Source organism: Mustela lutreola, chromosome 1, assembly GCF_030435805.1.
Source record: "Mustela lutreola isolate mMusLut2 chromosome 1, mMusLut2.pri, whole genome shotgun sequence".
Lineage (NCBI taxonomy): Eukaryota > Metazoa > Chordata > Mammalia > Carnivora > Mustelidae > Mustela > Mustela lutreola.
Window position 1 is genome coordinate 183,795,102 of NC_081290.1, and position 19,887 is coordinate 183,814,988.

General features: G+C 42.0%; 1 protein-coding gene across 1 annotated transcript in view; it reads right to left on the bottom strand.

The window, feature by feature from the left end:
• Positions 1–19,887, bottom strand: part of ALG9 (ALG9 alpha-1,2-mannosyltransferase) — a 96,272-nt gene that overhangs the window by 11,957 nt on the left and 64,428 nt on the right. The window contains exon 14 of the mRNA XM_059180402.1: positions 12,503–12,633. Coding sequence (XP_059036385.1) covers positions 12,503–12,633 — 131 coding nt within the window. The remainder of the gene's footprint in view (positions 1–12,502; positions 12,634–19,887) is intronic.

Below are 19,887 nucleotides of genomic sequence, written 5' to 3' on the forward strand. Positions count from 1 at the left end.
TTCAGATTTCAAGATATACTACAAAGCTGTAGTAATCAAAACAGTATGGTACTGGCACAAAAACAGACCCACAGATCGAGAGAACAGAATTGAGAACCTAAAAATAAACCCACACCTTATGGTTAATTAATCTTTGACAAAGGAAGCAAGAACACACAATAAATAGGAAAGAGTGTCTTCAACAAATGGTGATGAAAAAACTGCACAGCTACATGCAAAAAGAGGAAGTAGGATCACTTTCTCATACCGCACACAAAAGTAAAACTCAAAATGGATTAAAGATCTAAATCTGGGGTGGTTCAGTGGGTTAAGCCTCTGCCTTCGGCTCAGGTCATGATCTCAGGGTCCTGGGATCGAGCCCCACATCAGACTCTCTGCTCAGTGGGGAGACTGCTTCCCCTTCTCTCTCTGCCTGCCTCTCTGCCTACTTGGGATCGCTCTGTCAAATAAATAAATAAAATCTTTAAAAAAAAAAAAAAAAGATCTAAATCTGAGGGGCATCTGTGTGGCTCAGTCAGTTAAACATCCGACTCTTGATTTTGCCTCAGGTCATGATCTGAGTCCTGAGATAAAGCCTTGCACTGGGCTCCTGGCTCAGCAGGAAGTCTGGGGAGATTCTCGCCTTCTGCCCCTACCCCAACTTATGCACTCTCCCTCTCACAAATAATAAATGTATCTCTAAAGAAAAAAAAAGATCTAAATCTGAGACCCGAAGCCATAAAAATCCTATAAGAGAGCACACAGGCAGTAATTTTTCTGACATCAGAGAAACATAGCAACATTTTTCTAGATGTCTCCTCAGGCAAGGGAAACAAAAACCAAAAATAAACTATTAGGACTACCATCAAAATAAAAAGCTCTTGCGCAGTGAAGGAAACCATTAATAAAACTAAAGAGCAACCTACTGAATGGGAGAAAATATTTGCAAATGATATATCTGATACAGAGTTTATATTCAAAATATATTTAAAAAACCTCATACAACTCAACATCAGAAAACAAACCCTTTAAAAAACAGGCAGAGGTCCTGAACAGACATTTCACAAAGAAGACACATAGCTGGCCAACAGACACGTGAAAAGATGCTCAACATCATTCATCATCAGGGAAATGCAATTCAAAATCACAATGAGATATCACCTCAAACCAGTCAGAATGGCCCAAATCACAAACACAAGGAACAGCAAGTGTTGGCAAGGATGTGGAGAAAAAAGAACCTTTGCGCACCATTGGTGAGAATGCAAACTAGTACAACCACAGTATGGAGGTTCCTCAAAAAATTAAAAACAGAAATATCATATGATTTTGTAATTCCACTACTGGGTATTTACCAAAAGAAAATGAAAACACTAATTCAAAAAAAACATGCACTCCTATGTTTCTTGCAGCATTATTTACAACAGCCAAGATACAGAAGCAGCCCCAGTGCCCATCGACAGATGACTGAAGAAGATGCGGTGGGCATATGTACAATGGAATATGACTCAGCCATAAAAATGAATCTTACAATACACTGGATGGACCCAGAGAGTATAATGCTAAGTGAAATAAATCAGTCAGAGAAAGACAAATACTGCATAATTTCATTCATATGTGGAAGTTAAGAAACAAATCAACAAAGGAAAAGAGAGAGAGAACCCAAAACACAAACTCTCAACTATAGAGAACAAATTGATGGTCATCAGAGGACAGGGAGGAGGGGGATGGGTGAAACAGGTGAAGGGGATTAAGAATGCACATAACATCACGAGCACTCAGTAATGTATAGAATTATTGAATGACAATCATATTGTGCACCTGAAAGAAATTCAACACTGTATGTTAAATACACTGGAATTAAAGCTAAAACTTACTTTAAAAAAAGATGTGTTATATACACACAATGAATATATTACACAGCCATAAAAAGGGAGGAGACTGCGTTTTGAGACAACACGAATGGACCCAGAGAATAGTATCCTAAGTGAATAAGTCAGGGTGAGAAAGACAAATACCACACGATTTCATTCATATGTGGAATCTAAAAAAATAAAACAAATGAATAAACAAAAAATAGAATCAGACCTATAAATATAAAGAACAAATTGAGGGATGTTAGCAGGAGGTCAGTAGGGGATGGGCAAAATGAGTGAAGGGCTGGGAGATGCAGGATTCCAGTCATGGAATAAATAAGTCACGGGAATAAAAGGCACAGCATAAGGAATATGGCCAATGATACTGTAAGAGTGATGTACGGTGACAGATGGCAATTATACTGTGGTCAAAGCAGTATAATGCATAAACTTGAGGAAACACTGTTGTACACCTCAAACTAATGTAACATTGTATGTCAACTATACTTTATTTTTTTTTTAATATTTATTTATTAATTTATTTGACAAAGAGAGAGATCACAAGGAGGCAGAGAGGCAGGCAGAGAGAGAGGGGGAAGCAGCTCCCTGCCGAACAGAGAGCCTGACGTGGGGCTCGATCCCAGGACCCTGGGATCATGACCTGAGCCAAAGGCAGAGGCCTTAACCCACTGAGCCACCCAGGTGGCCCTGTCAACTATACTTTAAAAAAAACCTGAAATACAACAAATAACTGATAAATATTTTCTGAGACCTTAGTATGTGCTAGGTGTTAGTAGTGATTCAAGATTTGTGGTTTCTACCCTCAAGGAACTCAGAATAAAGACCTCTGATGACGCCAGCTGCTTGGTCTAAGCTAAAAGGGGGGCCAATCCTACGGACTGTACATGCTCTGCAAACCTGAGTCTCTATAGCACTCAGCACAGATGGTCTGTACACAGCCTCTTCCTAGAGAATTTCAAAACACCGGGAAGCACAGTTTCTGAGCTTCAGAAAAACAAAACCAAAAAAAGGTCTGTTCTTCTTAAAATGTCAGCAGATCTCAATGATTAAGCAGTTGAAGACTGCGGTGAGCAAAATGCCAATGTTTTTTGAAGCCAAATCTAGCCTGGGGTAGCTCTGCCGGATGAAAGGTCCCAGCAAAGTATCTGGGATAAGATTTTTAAAAAGAGGGGGGAAGCCAAAAACTGATAAACAAAATAGTGAGAATAATGCACCGTAAAGAATTACAAAGTTCAGAAACCCTGATCCTGTCTTCCTTACAATTTCTCAGTATTCCCGGCAGAGCTGAAGGAGCTGCGGTACCACCATGACTGCCATGCAGGGAAAAGACAAGAGCACTGCGGTTACTGATTAGGAGGGAGAACTAATTCCACCCGAAGGACATGAACACCATCTGAAGCAAGTCAAACTGTTGGCCTGCAACCAAATACCACCATAGGGTGTAGACTCCCTTTCCACCTGGGGAGCAAAAAGCTGCAGATGAACGGCCTGCTGGACTATTTTGTGCACCATATGTCTCTTCTGCTAGAAATTTCCTTTAAAAAGGAAAATTTCAAAAATTATCCAATTTGGATGAGGAATGGCATCAAAAGAGCTGTGATGGCTTTAAAACACGTCCATAATTCTTTGACATTCCTCCCATCGACAGGGAAAATCTACTTCCTCTCCCCTTGAACACGGGTTATTCGAGTGGCTTGCTTTCAATGAACAGAATGAGACATGAGTGAGACACTGTATGCATTCCCAGGTGTGGTCATAAAAAAAAAAAAAAAAAAAAAACTTTAGAGCTTTTGAGATACTAGCTTTTGGAAGCCAGCCACCATACTGGGAGGTAGCGTAGGCCACGGGGTGAAGCCACATGGAGGTGTTCTGGCCAACAGCCAGCATGGACTGCTAGACACATGAGGAAGCCTTTGCAAGGCCTCTAGCCCCAACCAGCACCTGACGGCCAATGCACAAACAACTCTGAGCAGCTGAAGAACTGCCTGGCTGAGCCCAGTCAACCACAGAACCATGAGGGAAACAATAAATAATTGCTATTCTTTTGTATTGCTAAGTTTGGAATGACTTGTTACACCACAATAACCAGAACAAAAGTTTCCAACTCAATTGCCCTTTTTTTTTTTTTTAAGATTTTATTTATTTATTTGACAGAAATCACAAGTAGATGGAGAGGCAGGCAGAGAGAGAGAGAGGGAAGCAGGCTCCCCGCTGAGCAGAGAGCCCAATGCGGGACTCAATCCCAGGACCCTGAGATCATGACCTGAGCCGAAGGCAGAGGCTTAACCCACTGAGCCACCCAGGCGCCCCAACCAACTCAATTGCCCTTAACAGTGATTCTCCAGGATCATCTTCTTCTCTTCCAGAAATAAATAACCCTGCTTATGCTGGGGTTAGAGGCTGGGGGCACAATGGCTACCACCAACCACATAGGACCAAAATGGATACAGGTGCCACAGACTCTTTAGGCCTCACAGCTGCTGGATTCACTTCTTCTTGGAAGCTAAAAGAAGAGTCTGTTAAAAATTAAAAAATAAAAATCTCCATGACAGGTAAAGCTTAGTGGCCACTGAGAATCTTGTGCTGGGCATTGAAAGAACACAGGGGACAGATGCCATCCGCACAGTCCCATCTTGCTGTTGTCGAGGCCCTCTGACTGCAGGAGGCCCCTCTCCTGCCATGCCAGCTGAAGGCGTGAACTTTTAACTCCTTCCTTGCATCTACTTTTCACCTGTAACTATAAATTTGCAGGGCTTTGAAATCCTGCCCTATGTAAGGCGCCTCACATTATCTCAAGCCCCTCATCAGGCAAGCCTAAAATTCAGTTAGAGGCAGCTTATATGTCCAAAATAAGAAAGAAGGAAATCTCACAATCCAAAAACCAAAGGTAAAGCAAAGCAAGCCAGACAAAAGGGACCAGTGCGGAGGAAGGAAGGCGTGGACGGTGAGCAGCTGTGTGAAGCAGGGGCAGGGCCTCCCAACTGGATTCCAAAGCTACAAACAGGCCCTGGTCTCAGGAGGCCAACTCCAAGGTCTTGGAGAGGCACTTCCCACCAGATTCCTATGGCCCAGCATTCTCCCCACACTTAGGAAGGAATCCACCCCTGAGCCAGCAACTCACGGCAACGCTCCCCTTTCACTCCTCTCTGGGGAATCGCAGAGTAGGTATTATATCCACCCACGTGCCAAGCTATTTTATACAAGCAGCAATTATATCATGCTTCAGAGAAAGAAAAAAAATTCCTCTCTTACTTTAGAAAGTATGTAATATGAGGCGGCCATAGGGTAACAAATGTGTCTGCTTTAAAAAGTGATATTGATAACTAGTTTAGACCCCATGTCCTGGGAGTCAGAGAAAGCTTTACAAAATTAGCCAGACATCAACATGGCAAACTCAGGGAAAGAAAGGCACAGCTTTGGCACCAGTTGTGTGCAAGGGGAGACCAGAACATGGGTAAGAACTTCTGCCTGGGTCCTGTTTCAGGCAGGGGTCTCTAGGCCTCTCATAATACAGAGAAGCAGCCTATGGGAAATGAACAAATGGACTTCTGAGTGGCCATTCACCTAATTGGGCTAACGATATTCAGCCCTATTTATGGAGTCATGCTCCATTAGCCCAACAGGAAAGGCCTTGCTTGGCTTCCAACAATTTCAACAGAAAACAAGCCTCTTCCTGTATTGACAGATATTCAGAATTCCTAAATTTGTCCCAGTCACAATTATTGACTAATAAAGATCATTACTGTTTTTTTTTTTTTTAAAGATTTTATTTATTTATTTGACAGGCAGAGGTCACAGGTAGGCAGAGATGCAGGCAGAGAAGCAGGCTCCCTGCTGAGCAGAAAGCCCGATGCGGGGCTCGATCCCAGGACTCTGAGATCACGATCTGAGCCGAAGGCAGAGGCTTTAACCCACTGAGCCACCCAGGTGCCCTGATCATTACTGTTCTAATCATCTTTGGGCTGCTTTCCCCTGGAGCTGAGTCTGCACATAGGATATTTCTATGTGCCAATATGGTCTTCAAATTATCCAGGTTCCTTCCCTCTCAGAAAGCTAAGACTGAGCCTAGATTACAATACCAAGGAATGTCAGCATATTAAATCAAGTAAGCAAGCTATCGGCAAATCCGCACATCGGCACGGACTGCTGGGCAAAGCAACCATCCATTCTCCACTCCTCCCCACTGCTTTTTGAGCAAGCCCCTGTATTCTGGTCACGCTGAAGCAGGGTGACCACACATCTTGATTTGCCCAGGACAGGGCTCCTTTTATTTTCAAAAGCATTTTGATTTTGGATGATCACTTATAGATCACTTTACCTAAAAGCCAACTTAAGCTAATGAAAGAAGTAAATTAAGTTCTTCTTGACTAACCCTCAGCCGCTCCATTCAAAGGGCTTCTTTTTATGTTCCCACTTGGGCTCATGATGTCCTCTCCTTGAACTATCTAGACGATTCTGCTGTCTCTACCACAGGTACGAATCCACCCTTTCCTCTACACCTCAACTCAGCAGCCAGGTCCTTCAGGAAGCTTCTCAGCATACCCTGACCACCACAGATCTCCCCTTTCTTGAAAGTTCTAGCACATAAACCGGCACTTCCTGTAGTCTTAATATTTTCAAGTCGTTTTTTGCATGTGTAACTACACAAGCTGTAAGTTATTTAAGGGCAAAATCTGTGTCTCATTACTTCTTTTACATCCCTTAAAAAATCCAGCTCTGTGACAAGGATGTAATATCTTCTGATTTTCAAACCTGCCTAACCAGCTGGCTCCGAGCTCTAAGATGCAGGTGCCTCCTGCTGCTGACTCCCTTCTCCCACAGTACCCTGGAATTTTCCTTTAAAGCACCCAAGGCAGGTTGTAATTATATATTGATTTGTGTGCTTATTGTTTAACGCCCAGGTCTGAGAGGACAAGGAATTTGCACGTATTGCTGATCACTATATACCTAGGATCCCCCGCAGTGCCTGGTGGTGTTCAAAAAAAATCTGCTGATTGGATGCATGTCAGATGGATAGACAGATAATGGAATAAAGAAAAAGATCATCTCTCAAAGTGAACCCTCAAAGTTTTAGGGCCTGAAACCTTTGAGAAACTAATTGGCTCCCATTTCTAAAAGAGCATGTGGTGGTATGTCACAGGCTTATTAAAACCTTCCCCTTTCCTCGGGAGGAGCTAGAGAGTAACTAGGTCTGCAGCCCCATCCAGTCTAGGGTCTAAGACATGAGTGACCATCTCGTGCAGATGGTGCCATATTTCTCCCTGTTACAGAAATTGCTCAAGTAGAAACACCAGGGTCTCAAGAAGACAGAGGAAATGTAACAACCCCAGGAAAAGGGCTGAAAGGCATCCCAGGATCAAGCTCCCAAGAGCATTTCATGAACCACCTCAGAGCAGTCTCCCTGAGGCACACAGGCTCTCAAAGGACAGCCCAACTCAATCATCCCAAGTCAGCAACATGAGACGTCACGGTGCTGACAGTTATAAACTGCTGTGGCAAGACTGGGCTGTGAGGGGCGCCTGGGTGGCTCAGTGGGTTGAGGCCTCTGCCTTCCGCTCAGGTCATGATCTCGGGGTCCTGGGATCAAGCCCCACATCGGGCTCTCTGCTCAGCAGGGAGCCTGTTTACCACTCCCCACCACCTGCCTCTCTGCCTACTTGTGATCTCTGTCTGTTAAATAAATAAAAATAAAATCTTTAAAAAAAAAAAAAAAAAAAAAGACTGGGCTGTGAGATCCCACTGTTCTTTCAGTGACATCTATATACACCAGGAAATGCCGAGTAAGAAAAAGAAACACAGCATAATTTTGGACCCCGAGGCTGCGTGCTAATTAATTGAAAAGCCTGAGATTTATACAATGCTTTAGAATTTAAAAACATCTTCATATTTCCACTCTCATTTAGTCCTTACAACATTCTCATGAAAGAGATAAAATATTACCATCTCTGTTCTAGTGTAAATTCAGTAAATCTGGGAATCAGGAACAACCAGCAAGGCGTGTCTTCTGACCCCTAACTCTATGTACTCTGTACACCTTCAAGTGAACTGTACCTTTCCAGTTCTTAAACCAACATATTTTTTTTTCTTTCCCAGCCTATGGTCATGAAAAGAATGCCAATTTATGGGAAATGAGTAAAATTTATGGGAAGTGAAAAACCTCTGAAGGCACTACCCTCCCTCCCTCCCCCTGCACCAGAGGTGTGCGGAGCCGGCGGAGGGGAAACGAAGCAGCAGCAGCGACAAACAGGACATACGATGAGTTAGGTTTGGGGTCGGTGGCTCCACCGAGTTCTGCTCAAACTTGGAAACGCTTCTGCTCAGGGACCATCCCTGCCAGAGAAAGCAATCCCCAACACTTCTGATAGAGCACAGGAGACTACTAAAAGCTTGCTGCTACAGGCCACTGTGCAAGCTTTGGGATTCTGGGTGAATTTTGGCCTGATCTTCCTCACACCCCGCATCTCGTAAGTCTATCCCTGCTCTGCAGTTGAGCTCACTCCCTCGCTGCCTCTCATCTAGCCAACCAAATCATTTCCTGACTTCTTCCTAGGCCTCCAACGTTCCCTCCTTTCAGTGCACCTCCCACATGATCACCAATGCAATCTCAGATGTCACCCCCTCTTGGGATCTTCCTGGGCCCCTCCTACCCCAGTCCTGTGGAACTGCCACACCCCTCCTATGCTTCAGTGGCACTTCTCTGATGGTGTTTCTCGCCAGGTTTACCATAAACTCCCCAAGGCAGCAGTCTTGTCTGCACACAGTCTGAAGTCTTAAAGGCAGAAGATATTCGATACATGTTGATCAAATTGAGCCCATTATGCTTTATTTCTGTCTATACCATCCAGCCTATTAGGAGCGCTGAGGAGCCTGAACGCAGAGGAGCCACCACACCTGTGTGGCATACCAGGGGCTCCGGTCACCCTTGGCTCACCACGAGGCAGGTGGGAAGGTGACCAAAACTTTTGGCTCCTTCGTCAAGAGCTTTCAAATTCTCACATGGGAAGTGTCCAAGCACGCTGCTTTGCCTTGTCCCAAAGGCTCTCTGTTTATGGGCACCAGCTGCGGTTCTAGGGGGCCACCAGAAGGGGAAATGGGGACATGGGCAGCTCCTCTCATGTCAGCCCTTCAAAACCAAAAGGGGAAAACAAGTCACCTGAAAACTACTCCCCTGCCCCACATGCTATTAACAGAGTTTTTTCTGTAGCCAGTGGACTGCTGGTCAGTATTTCTGAGCCACTCAGTTTCCCTTCGCTAACAGGAAGGTTGCTTGGGGTCTGTAGTCCCCTCAGAGCTGGAGATCTTCCCAGGGCCAGACCTCCTGTTCTCAGAGTTTTCTCAACTCAGAATAGAAGGCCCAGGAGCGACCTACCCCAAGTACCACATCAAGTAACAATAATGAAGACCACGTGTGGTGCAGAGAGCTTCCCAACATCACTGCGGCTTCCCCCTCCAGCTCTCTCCTATTACTGGTCCAATCTGACCACGTGTGAGTATCAATCCATGATCCCACCACCTCTCATGGCCCTCCACTCCCTCAGAACCCCCAACCCTCCTCATCCAGTTTACAGCCATGACCACTCTCCTCCATAAACTCAACTCCCTTGTCCCCTTCTTGCTTTGTTGAACTTTCTTGGCCTAAACCCAACTTGCACACAAAAGGGTGCATCAATGTTCATAGCAGCATTATTTACAATACCCGAAAAGTAGAGATAATCCAAGAATCCATGAACTGGGGAAGAGGTACACAAAATGCTTATATCCATATGAAAGAATAGTATTCGACAACAAAAAAGGACACCAACTGATACATGCTATAACATGAACGAACCACCAAAACATGCGAAGCGAAAGAATCCAGTTACAGAAGTCCATGTATTACATAATTCCACTTACATACATACAACTGGCAAACTTAATTATTAAATTGTACACTTAAAATGGATGGATTTTATGGTATGTAAATTATACTTCCATGAATTTGTTTTAAAAAACTAAAAAAAAAAAAAAACCCTCTGGTTAAATTCACCTGTTCTGTGATTCAGCACTGTGGTTCTCTCTACAGCTGGAGAAGAAGAAAGCAACCACACTGGCCCCACTGAAAACTCAGGTGGGTTCTTGATCTTGTCTTCTAATCATACTGTTTGTTGAGCTTCTTTGTTTCCTATTCGCCTCAATTATCTCCCTCTCCTTAATTCTCCAACCTCATCCCCATATAGTCCCTTCTCATCTGATACTCCTAACTCCCTGCTTCACCGAGAAAATAGGACAGAGAAACTCCAGACTCCCATTATCACACCGACCTGCTGCCGGTTCCTATTCTGCTCTCTCTAGCAGGTACACGTGACTATTTAAATTAAGATTAAATAAAATTAAAAATTCAGTTCCTCATGCAGTCGTCACATTTCAAATGTTTAAAAGCCAAATGCAGCTCCTGGCTCCTATACTGGCTGGTACAGACACAAAACCTCTCCTTCACTGCAGAGAGATGATCTACCTACCTCCCATCTGTCCAAAACATTTCCACTACTTACAGGTATGTCTCCTCTCTCCCACCTTAAGGGCACTGCTCCCACAATTCCTTCCTTTCTCCTACATGATCACTTTTCAGCTAAGAGATCATTTCCATTGGCATACAAATATGATCGCTACTGAAATAGGTAATAGAAACACAAATAACAAATATGTGATATGATAAAGGTGTTAGCTGATGCTACTGTCACAATCCTATGGCAATACATGAACACATGTGTACACCTAAAACTTACAAAATGCATATGGTAATTTTTAAAAAAGATAATGGTGAGGATTGCACAACACTGTAAATATAATTAATGCCACTGAATTACACACTTAAAATAGGTAAAATGGCAAATTTTTAAAGATTTCTTAGAGAGAGAGAGAGAGCAAGTGAGAGAGTGTGCACACAAGCAGCGGGAGCGGGGCAGGGAGAAGGAGACTCCCCACCAAGCAGGGAGCCCCACGTGGGGCTCAATCCCAGGACCCTAGGATCATGACCCAAGCCAAAGACAGACACTTGACTGAGCCGCCCAGGTGCCCCTAAAATGGCAAATTCCATGTTTCATATATATATATATATATATATATATATATATATATAGTATATATACTGCCACAATTAAAAAAAGATTTAAGGACAAAATCATCTCTCATCACTTTTCCTACAGTACCACCCACTACCAAGCTATGGCCCTATTTCTCTGCTTCCCTCTGCTTCTCTTACTTCTCTATTTCACCATCTTCAATTCTACTCTTGCTCTCATCCTCCTCCTCTTTCAAGTCACCACGCCTCTACCACTCCACCAAAACTGCTTTAATCAGCTGCCTAACCCAATGAACAGTTGTTCTTATTCAGCTTTATTTATCAGCAGCTTCTGAGCACTCTCTCCTCCTTAAAACACCTTCTTCCCGGCTTCTGAGTCCCAGACCTGCCTCTCAGGACCTGGTCCTCTAGCTTTTCTTTTCTGCAACTCTGCCCACCAGGCCTCCCTGGACTTCTACCCACAAATCACCTGACTCCTCCAACTCAACCCCATTACTCCTTCACCTGAAGGCCTTCACTTTCCTCTTGTCATTACTTCTCAGGCCCTTCTGAAGAGCCAGAAAAGCCCTGGTCTATTTGGTCCCTCTATTTTTTTTTTAAGATTTTTATTTATTTATTTGACAGACAGAGATCACAAACAGGCAGAGAGGCAGGCAGAGAGAGAGGGGGAAGCAGGCTCCCCGCTGAGCGGAGAGCCCAATGTGGGGCTCGATCCCAGGACCCTGAGGTCATACCCTGAGCTGAAGGCAGAGGCTTAACCCACTGAGCCACCCAGGCACCCCGTATTTGGTCCCTCTATTAAGATCAAGTAAGGCCTACCCCTTCCTTGACTGAGCCTTGACCCTAAAAATAATGAATATGAACTTCTAGCTTGTTTTTTTTTTTTTTTTTTTTTTTTTTTTTTTTTTTTTTTTTTTTAAAGATTTTTTATTTATTTATTTGAGAGAGAGACAGTGAGAGAGAACATGAGCGAGGAGAAGGTCAGAGGGAGAAGCAGACTCCCCATGGAGCTGGGAGCCTGATGTGGGACTCGATCCCGGGACTCCAGGATCATGACCTGAGCCGAAGGCAGTCGTCCAACCAACTGAGCCACCCAGGCGCCCATGAACTTCTAGCTTGTTAAAGGACATAGACAATCTTCCTAACAGTGTTATAATACTCTCAGGAAGATAGTTGAAGTTGATTGCCAAAAGTCATCCATGTCAAACACGTATTTGCATTGTCTCCAGTGGATCTGTTTTAGTTAGGTTCTTTTATTTGAATGATACCTGAATAAATTTTGCATTCAGTGCCTAGAAAAGGAGAGCACTCTTTTAGATTTCTCAGGAAGCTGGGCAAGAATAGAAGATGTGTTTGGGCCCATATAAAAAGGAAATGATGGCTATTACAGTCAGCCCAAGACTGGAAGTTATTCGATCAAGATTCTAATTTTCGCTCTATTATTCAATCTTTAAAAGGATACATTGTACAACATGGATGAACCTTGAAAACATGATGCTAAGTGAAAGAAGCCAACCACAAAAGACCACAAATGGTGTGACTCCATTTACATGAAATGCCCATCTCTAGTACATCTCTAGCCACGTACCTAGAAGCATCAAGGAATGGTCTGTAGGCCAAGCTGATCCATTCATCTCTATTTGATGAGTATTTCGGCTCCCGGGGCGTTTCTCTTGTGGTGTCCAAATCCACTAAATAATGGCATTTACTGATGTCAATCTGCAATGGAGAAAGGCCAACGCTTCATCAGCAATTGCAAAGGTCCTTTCAGGATAAGGAACATCAATTACAATCCTAAAAATTCCCACAGAGTTTCAGAAACACAAACCTCCAAGTCCTTGGGCAACATTACCTGTGCTCTCTCCCCTCAGATGACAGTGTTGGATGCTGGGAAATTATTTAGGCTCCTGGTTGCAGGAGAGAGACATGCACCCACCCAGCCAAATATATAGGTAAGCTTTGGGAGTTCTGACACGAGTTTGGGTATTAAATTCCTCTGGCCTCACAGGCACTTCTGAAGCTAACATGAGTCCACAAGCTACTCAGAAAACTCTCTTCTATCATTCCCTTCCAATCTACCACCTCTTATCGCAGAGACTGAAAGCGCATCACCTAACCACGTACGCTAATGTGTGAGGAAGCCCTATGCCTGCTGACAGAGCCATGTGAGGTCACCCTACACCTCCTAAGTGGCACAGCAATATCACGCATCATCATCTCCTTCACAAATTCAAGAGAACTGACAGAGACATGGGAACTGGCATCTTAGCAAAAGATCAGTAAAACAGATACCAGAACTGTAAGAGTGGAGAAGGTTACAAAAAATATATAGCAACTATTAGCAAAACTGAGCCATACAGCTGCTTTCAACAGGAATACATCAGAGCATCAAAGGTTATCATAAGAGAATATTAATACATTTCACTTAAAACTATATAAGTATCATGCTTCTCACAGAATTGACTAATTCAATAGAACATGCTATGATACTTCTGCTGTTAAACAGTCCCTAGTTCCTAGTCCTAGCCAAAAATCCCAAGTATATGACAGAGCCAGATCTGGACCCAAGTCAGTATGACTTCAAAAGTCCTATCAAGACTGGCCCAAATGACTGATTCAGAAGGAAAGTGCTCTCAGGAGCTCATCTAAACATTTCTTACAAGCTAAAACCAATGGAGAGTCCTCCTAGAATGCCAGGTCTCGGCTAAGATAAAGGCCATTGGAAACATAAACAGATTTATAGCAAACCTCATATTTAATGGTAAAGGGTTGAAAGTTCCCTTGCGATCAGGAATCAGTCAAGACTTACCACTACTTTATTCAACATTGTACTAGAGATTCCAGTCAGCAGGGTAAGGTAAAAGAAAGAAATGACAGAAGACATGGAAAGAGATGATAAAACTCCTTCATCACAATGATATGATTGGTATATATAAAATCTGGTTGCCCAACAAATGTTTGGAATTCAGAGAGTTTATCAAACTTTAGACTTACAGGATGTAAACATCAATGTCATATATTCCTACGGAACAGCAGATAATATAGAAAATGCTTTTATTCTTCAAAATTATGTATATTTTTTACATTATAAAAACATAATTCATAAGAATATGAAAATGTATGCCCTGGAATAAATCTAACAAAAATATGGGAAAGTCCTCTATAAAAAATTATGGAATTTCATTGATAAATATCTGTCAACTGATCAATTTATAATGTGGTATATTCATATAATTAAAATGTGGCAAATACATGCAATGAAGTATTGTTCAATCTTAAAAAGGATACATTGTATAACATGGATGAACCTTGAAAACATGATGCTAAGTGAAAGAAGCCAACCACAAAAGACCACATATGGTGTGATTCCATTTACATGAAATGTCTAGAACAGACAAATCTATTGAGACAGAAAGCAAATTAGTGGTTGCTTGGGATGGGGGAGGTAAATGCTTAATGGGCATGGGGTTTTCCTGGGGTAAGGGGTGGGGAAGGATGAAAATATTCTGAAATTAGTGGTTATGGCCTCCCAACAGTATGGATGTACTAAACACCACTGAATAGTGCATTTTAAAAATCAATGCTTACCCTAAGATCCAGTACCTCCATTTCTAGTACCCAAAAGAATTGAAAGCAGGGACTAAAAACAGGTTTTTTTTTTAGATTTTTATTTATTTGACAGAGATCACAAGTAGGCAGAGTTGGAGGCAGGGTGGGGTGGGAAGCAGACTCCCCGCTGAGCAGAGAGCCCAATGCGGGGCTCGATCCCAGGACCCCGGGATCATGACCTGAGCTGAAGGCATAGGCTTTAATCCACTGAGCCGCCCAGGTGCCCCAACAGATATTTATTTTTATATATTGATTTATTTTTAAGATTTTTATTTATTTGACAGAAGAGGGGGAGAAAGGGAATACTAGCAGGGGTAGCAGCAGAGTGACACAGAGGCCCATGAGGCCCAACAAGGGGCTCAATCCCAGGACCCTAGGTGCCCCAAGACAGATATTTATATCCCAATGTTCACAGCAGCATTAATCACAACAAACAAGAGGCGAAAACAATTCAAAAGACCATCATGGAAGAATGGATTAAAAAACTATCTAAGGGGGCCTCCTGGGTGGCTCACTGGGTTAAGCCTCTGCCTTCGGCTCAGGTCATGATCTGAGAGTCCTGGGATTGAGCCCTACATCAGGCTCTCTGCTCAGCAGGGAGCCTGCTACCCCCCCCCCGCCCCCGCTTTCTGCCTGCCTGTCTGCCTACTTGTGATCTTCCTCTCCCTCGTCAAATAGATAAATAAAATCTTCAAAGCTAAAAAAATAAGAAACTAAGGCCTATCAATTTTCAGTTTGAAATGTTAAAAAAGGTCTAGAAAGGGCACCTGGATGGTTCAGTGGGTTAAAGTCTCTGTCTTCAGCTCAGGTCATGATCTCAGGGTCCTGGGATTGAGCCCCCATCGGACTCTCTGCTCAGCGGGGAGCCTGCTTCCTCCTCTCTCTCTGCCTGCCTCTCTGCCTACTTGTGGTCTCTGACAGTCAAATAAATAAATAAAATATTTAAAAAAGAAAAAAAAAGTCTAGAAATAGAGAGTGGAGACAGTTATACAACAGTGTGAATGTGTTTAATACCACTGAATTGTATCCTAAAAACAGTTGAAGTTGTCAATTTTATCACAATCAAAATTTGTTGAAATAAATTTTAATCTCAAAAAATTTGACAGTATAGTATTAAATAGAGAGATAAAACTTAGTCCTAAACAATCACTGTTTAAAGTCTAAATAAATTGATCAATATAGTAAATGCAATCTCAAAAATTCCATCAGACTTTTTTGGTAAAACTTGATAAGCTAATTCCAAAATGTATAAGGAAATGTACAAGGACAGCCAAAGCACCATTAGGAAAGAAAAGCAAGTTGATGGGCTTACTTGCTATAAATTTAGAGTAATTAAGACGAGAGGTGTTTAGTGTAGGAATAGATTGAAAGACTAATGAAGAGAATAGAGCCTAGAGTGGATGCAGGATGATTTATGTCCCAGTGATACCTCAGGTCAGTGGGGAGAGGATGGTCTCTTCACTGACCGGTGCTGAGACAACTAGATACCCACTGGGGGAGAAAATGGACCTCAACCTCACTCCACTCACAAAAACCAACTGCAGATGGATTATAGAACTAAATGAAAAAGGCAAAATTACAAAGCTCTTGGAAGATAACATCAGAAGATCTTCAAGATCTTATAGTATAAGTCTTTTTAGACAAGACACAAAAAGCATGAACCACCCAAAAAAATGGATGAATCTGACTACATTAAAATATCTATTCACCAAAGACACCCTTCTGCGAGTGAGATGAGCCACAGAATGGCGAAGAAATATGTAACAAATTCAACCATCAAGGATTCCTATCTAGTATATGTAAAGAATACCTGCTAGTCAACAAAGACAAAGACAGACCACCCAATAGAAAAATGGGCAAATGACTAACAGGTACTTAAGAAGAAATAGTCAAATGACCTTGACAGGTACAAAGAAGAAATCTAAATGGCCAAAAACAAATGAACAATGCTCAACCTCATCAGTAATTAAGGAAATTAAGGAAATGCAAATCAAAATCACAATGAAAATTTATAATACCAAGTGCTGGCCAGATTGTGGAACAAATCTGTCCCTTACTGACAGGAGATTAGATTGGCACACCATTTTTAGAAAATTATTTCACAGAATCTACAAAAATTGAACACATACATTTGCTATGATTCAACATTTATATCTTCAGGTTCTAGAATGAACCATATGAAATAATTAATATTTCACTGTTTAATCCATAAAATTGGTAATTTCACTGTGATACAAGCTAATGTATATCCAATAGAAATACATGCCCCAAAAGACAATTCAAGAATGTTCAATGTGGCTTTATTTGCAGTTGGCCCAGACCAGAAACAGCAAACATCCAACAGTAAAATAATACCCTGTGGTACAGTCACACAAAGATATACTATGCAGTAACAAAAGAAAACAAACTACAGCTACATGCAACAACATGTGTGATTATTATTAACAAAGCGTTGAAAAATGCAAAATGAAAAAAAAAAAAAGAAAATGCAGTATGATTCCATGTACATGAAGTTCAAAAACAGCCAAAACTAATTTAAATCATTTAAGAATGCAAATAAAAGCAGTAAATCTAGAGAGAAGAGCAGGGAAATTATTACCATAAAAAGTCAGTTGAGTCCCCCTGAAGGGGGGAGTGGGCAGTGATCAAAAGGAGTTGCTGTGGGAGTTCTGGATGGGGGCAATGCTCTAGTATTTGACCTTGGTGACGTTACACAGACACCTGCCTCTAATATTACTGATTACTGTACACCTGTGTTTTGTGCACGTTTAGGCTTATGGGTTATATACAACTAAAGGTTTTTAAAAAGTGCTTTTAAAAACAACTTGTTCACTTCTAGCCTGCAGTAAACTCTGTCTCGCCCCCCACCCCTCCACCCCGCCTCTAACTCACAGTACTGTTCCCATTCTCTCCTAGCATTATTTATATGTAAAAGTCTTGAGTTTCACATCTGTCTCTACATATGGGCTATTCCTCCAGGGGAGAGAAGGCACACTGGGAATTGACGTCAGACCTAATTCCATTCCACATAACTCTAAAAATGATTCTTCCCATAAACACTTCAGGAAGCAGACTTTCTGGTCTCAACACCCACTCTGTAGCTCCCAAAGATTTTAAAAACATGAAACAAGTTTTTAAAAGCTTTGCAAGCGCCATGCCTCTGTAGTCAAATAGAAGCAACCAGGGGCAGAGACTCCCACGGTCTCACGCCAAGACCTCCTTCGGTTAGATGGCCTCCGTACAACATTTCAATATTTGACCTCAACCTGGCCTTTTATGGCCAGGCATACTCCAGGTCTGATTATTTAGATTTGGTTCCGGATACAGGGGTCTCTCAAAACCCTGGGTAGTAACTAGCTAATACCCAACTAAATCAGTAGCTTTTGGTTCCATTCATCACACCATCCATATGCAAATTCCATTTAATGTTGTTAGAAAAATACCATAGCAAAATATTACTTGAGTTAACAGTCCATTAAAAAATATATAACCTCTTCAGCCTTTTTGGAAAGCAGCTGCTGATTTTTTTTTTTCCAGCAAGCAGTTAATGAACAACTAAAACACACAAGGACAAAGGCTCCCAGTAGAAAATGGTTAGCTATGATCATGGGCAGGTTCTTCTGCTTCTTCTTCTTCTTCCTCCTCTTCTTCTTTTTTAAAGATTTTACTTATTTATTTGAGAGAGAGAGAGAGCATGCACAAGCTTGGGGGGAGGGGTAGGAGAGGGACAAAGAGACTCTCTGTTGTGCAGGGAACCCGAAGCAGGGCTCTATTCCAGGACTTGGGATCATGACCTGAGCTGAAGGCAGACACTTAACTGACTGAAGTACCCAGGTGCCCCAAGGGCAGGTTCTTTATTAAAGAAGAAATAAGTTATTTAGAGAAAAGAACAACAAACAACAAAATAAAAAGGCAACCTATGGAATGGAAAAAAAAATACTTGCAAACCATTTAACTGATAAGAACATACAACTCAAGAGCAAAAAACCAAATTACCTGATTTTAAATGGGCTAAAGACCTGAAGAGACACTTTCCGAAGAAAATACATGCATGGCTAACAGGTACATAAAAAGGTGCTCAATGTCAGCAATCATTAGGGAAATGCAAATCAAAACCATGAGATACCACCTCACCTCGCATCTGTTAGAATGGCTATTATCAAAAAGACAAGCGATAACAAGTACTGGCCAGGATGTGGAGAAAAAAGAACCCTTGAAAACTGTTAACGGGAATGTAAACTGGTACAGCCATTATGGAAAACAGTAAGAAAGTTCCTTAAAAACTTAAAAAGAATTACTACATCATCCAACAATCCCACTTTTGAGTATATATCTGAAGAAAATGAAGTCACTATCTTGAAGAGACATCTATAATCCCATGTTCATCGTACCATTATTCACAAAAGCTAAGACATAGAGACAACCTACATGTCTGTCAGTGGATGAAATGTAATACGTATGTAACACACACACATGTCAAACTTCATGGACTTAGTCAAAGTCCATGTGCACACGCATGCACACACAGGGATATTAATCAGCCATAAAAAAGAAGGAACCCCTGCTATGTGTGAAAAGATTAATCTTGAGGGCATTATGCTGAGTGAAGTTAAGATTGACAGAGAAAGACAAATAGTATATGATATCTCTTAACTGTGGAATCTAGAAAAGTTGAATTCACAAAAACAGGTGTAATGGTGGTTACCAGGGTCTAGGGGAAGTGGAGAGAGGTTAAAGGGTAAAAATTTCAGTTACAGAATGACTAAGTTCAGAGGACCTCAAGTACAGCCTAATAACAACCATCATTAACAATATGGTGTTGTAGGGGCACCTGGGTGGCTCAGTCGGTTAAGCGTCCAACTCCATTTTGGCTCAGGGTTGTAAGATCGAGCCCTGCATTAGGCTCTACACTCAGCAGGGAGTCTGCTTGAGATTCTCTCCTCCCCCCCCCCAACCCCTCTCTAAAAAAAGGGGGGTAGGGAGCCAATACAATGTTGTACATGTGAACTCTAAGAGAGCAGATCTTAAATGTTCTCAGCATTAAAAAAAGTAACTTTTTGTTATGTGAGGTGATAGACATGCTAACTCACCCAACTGTGGTCATCACTGTACAACATACACATTCATCAAATCACCATGCTGTGTACCTTAGACAATGTTGTGTGTCAATTTTATCTGAGTCAAGCTAGAGAAAACATTTATTTAAACAATTAAAAGAGGAACTCTCTGTCAGGGGCTTAGATTCAGGTCTGACCTCCACCACAAACTAGATGGGTGACCCATACTCACTTATCTTTTTTAGGCCTCAATTTCTTCTGTAAAATAAGAATAATATCATTTACCTCAGAGAGTTATGAGGATTCA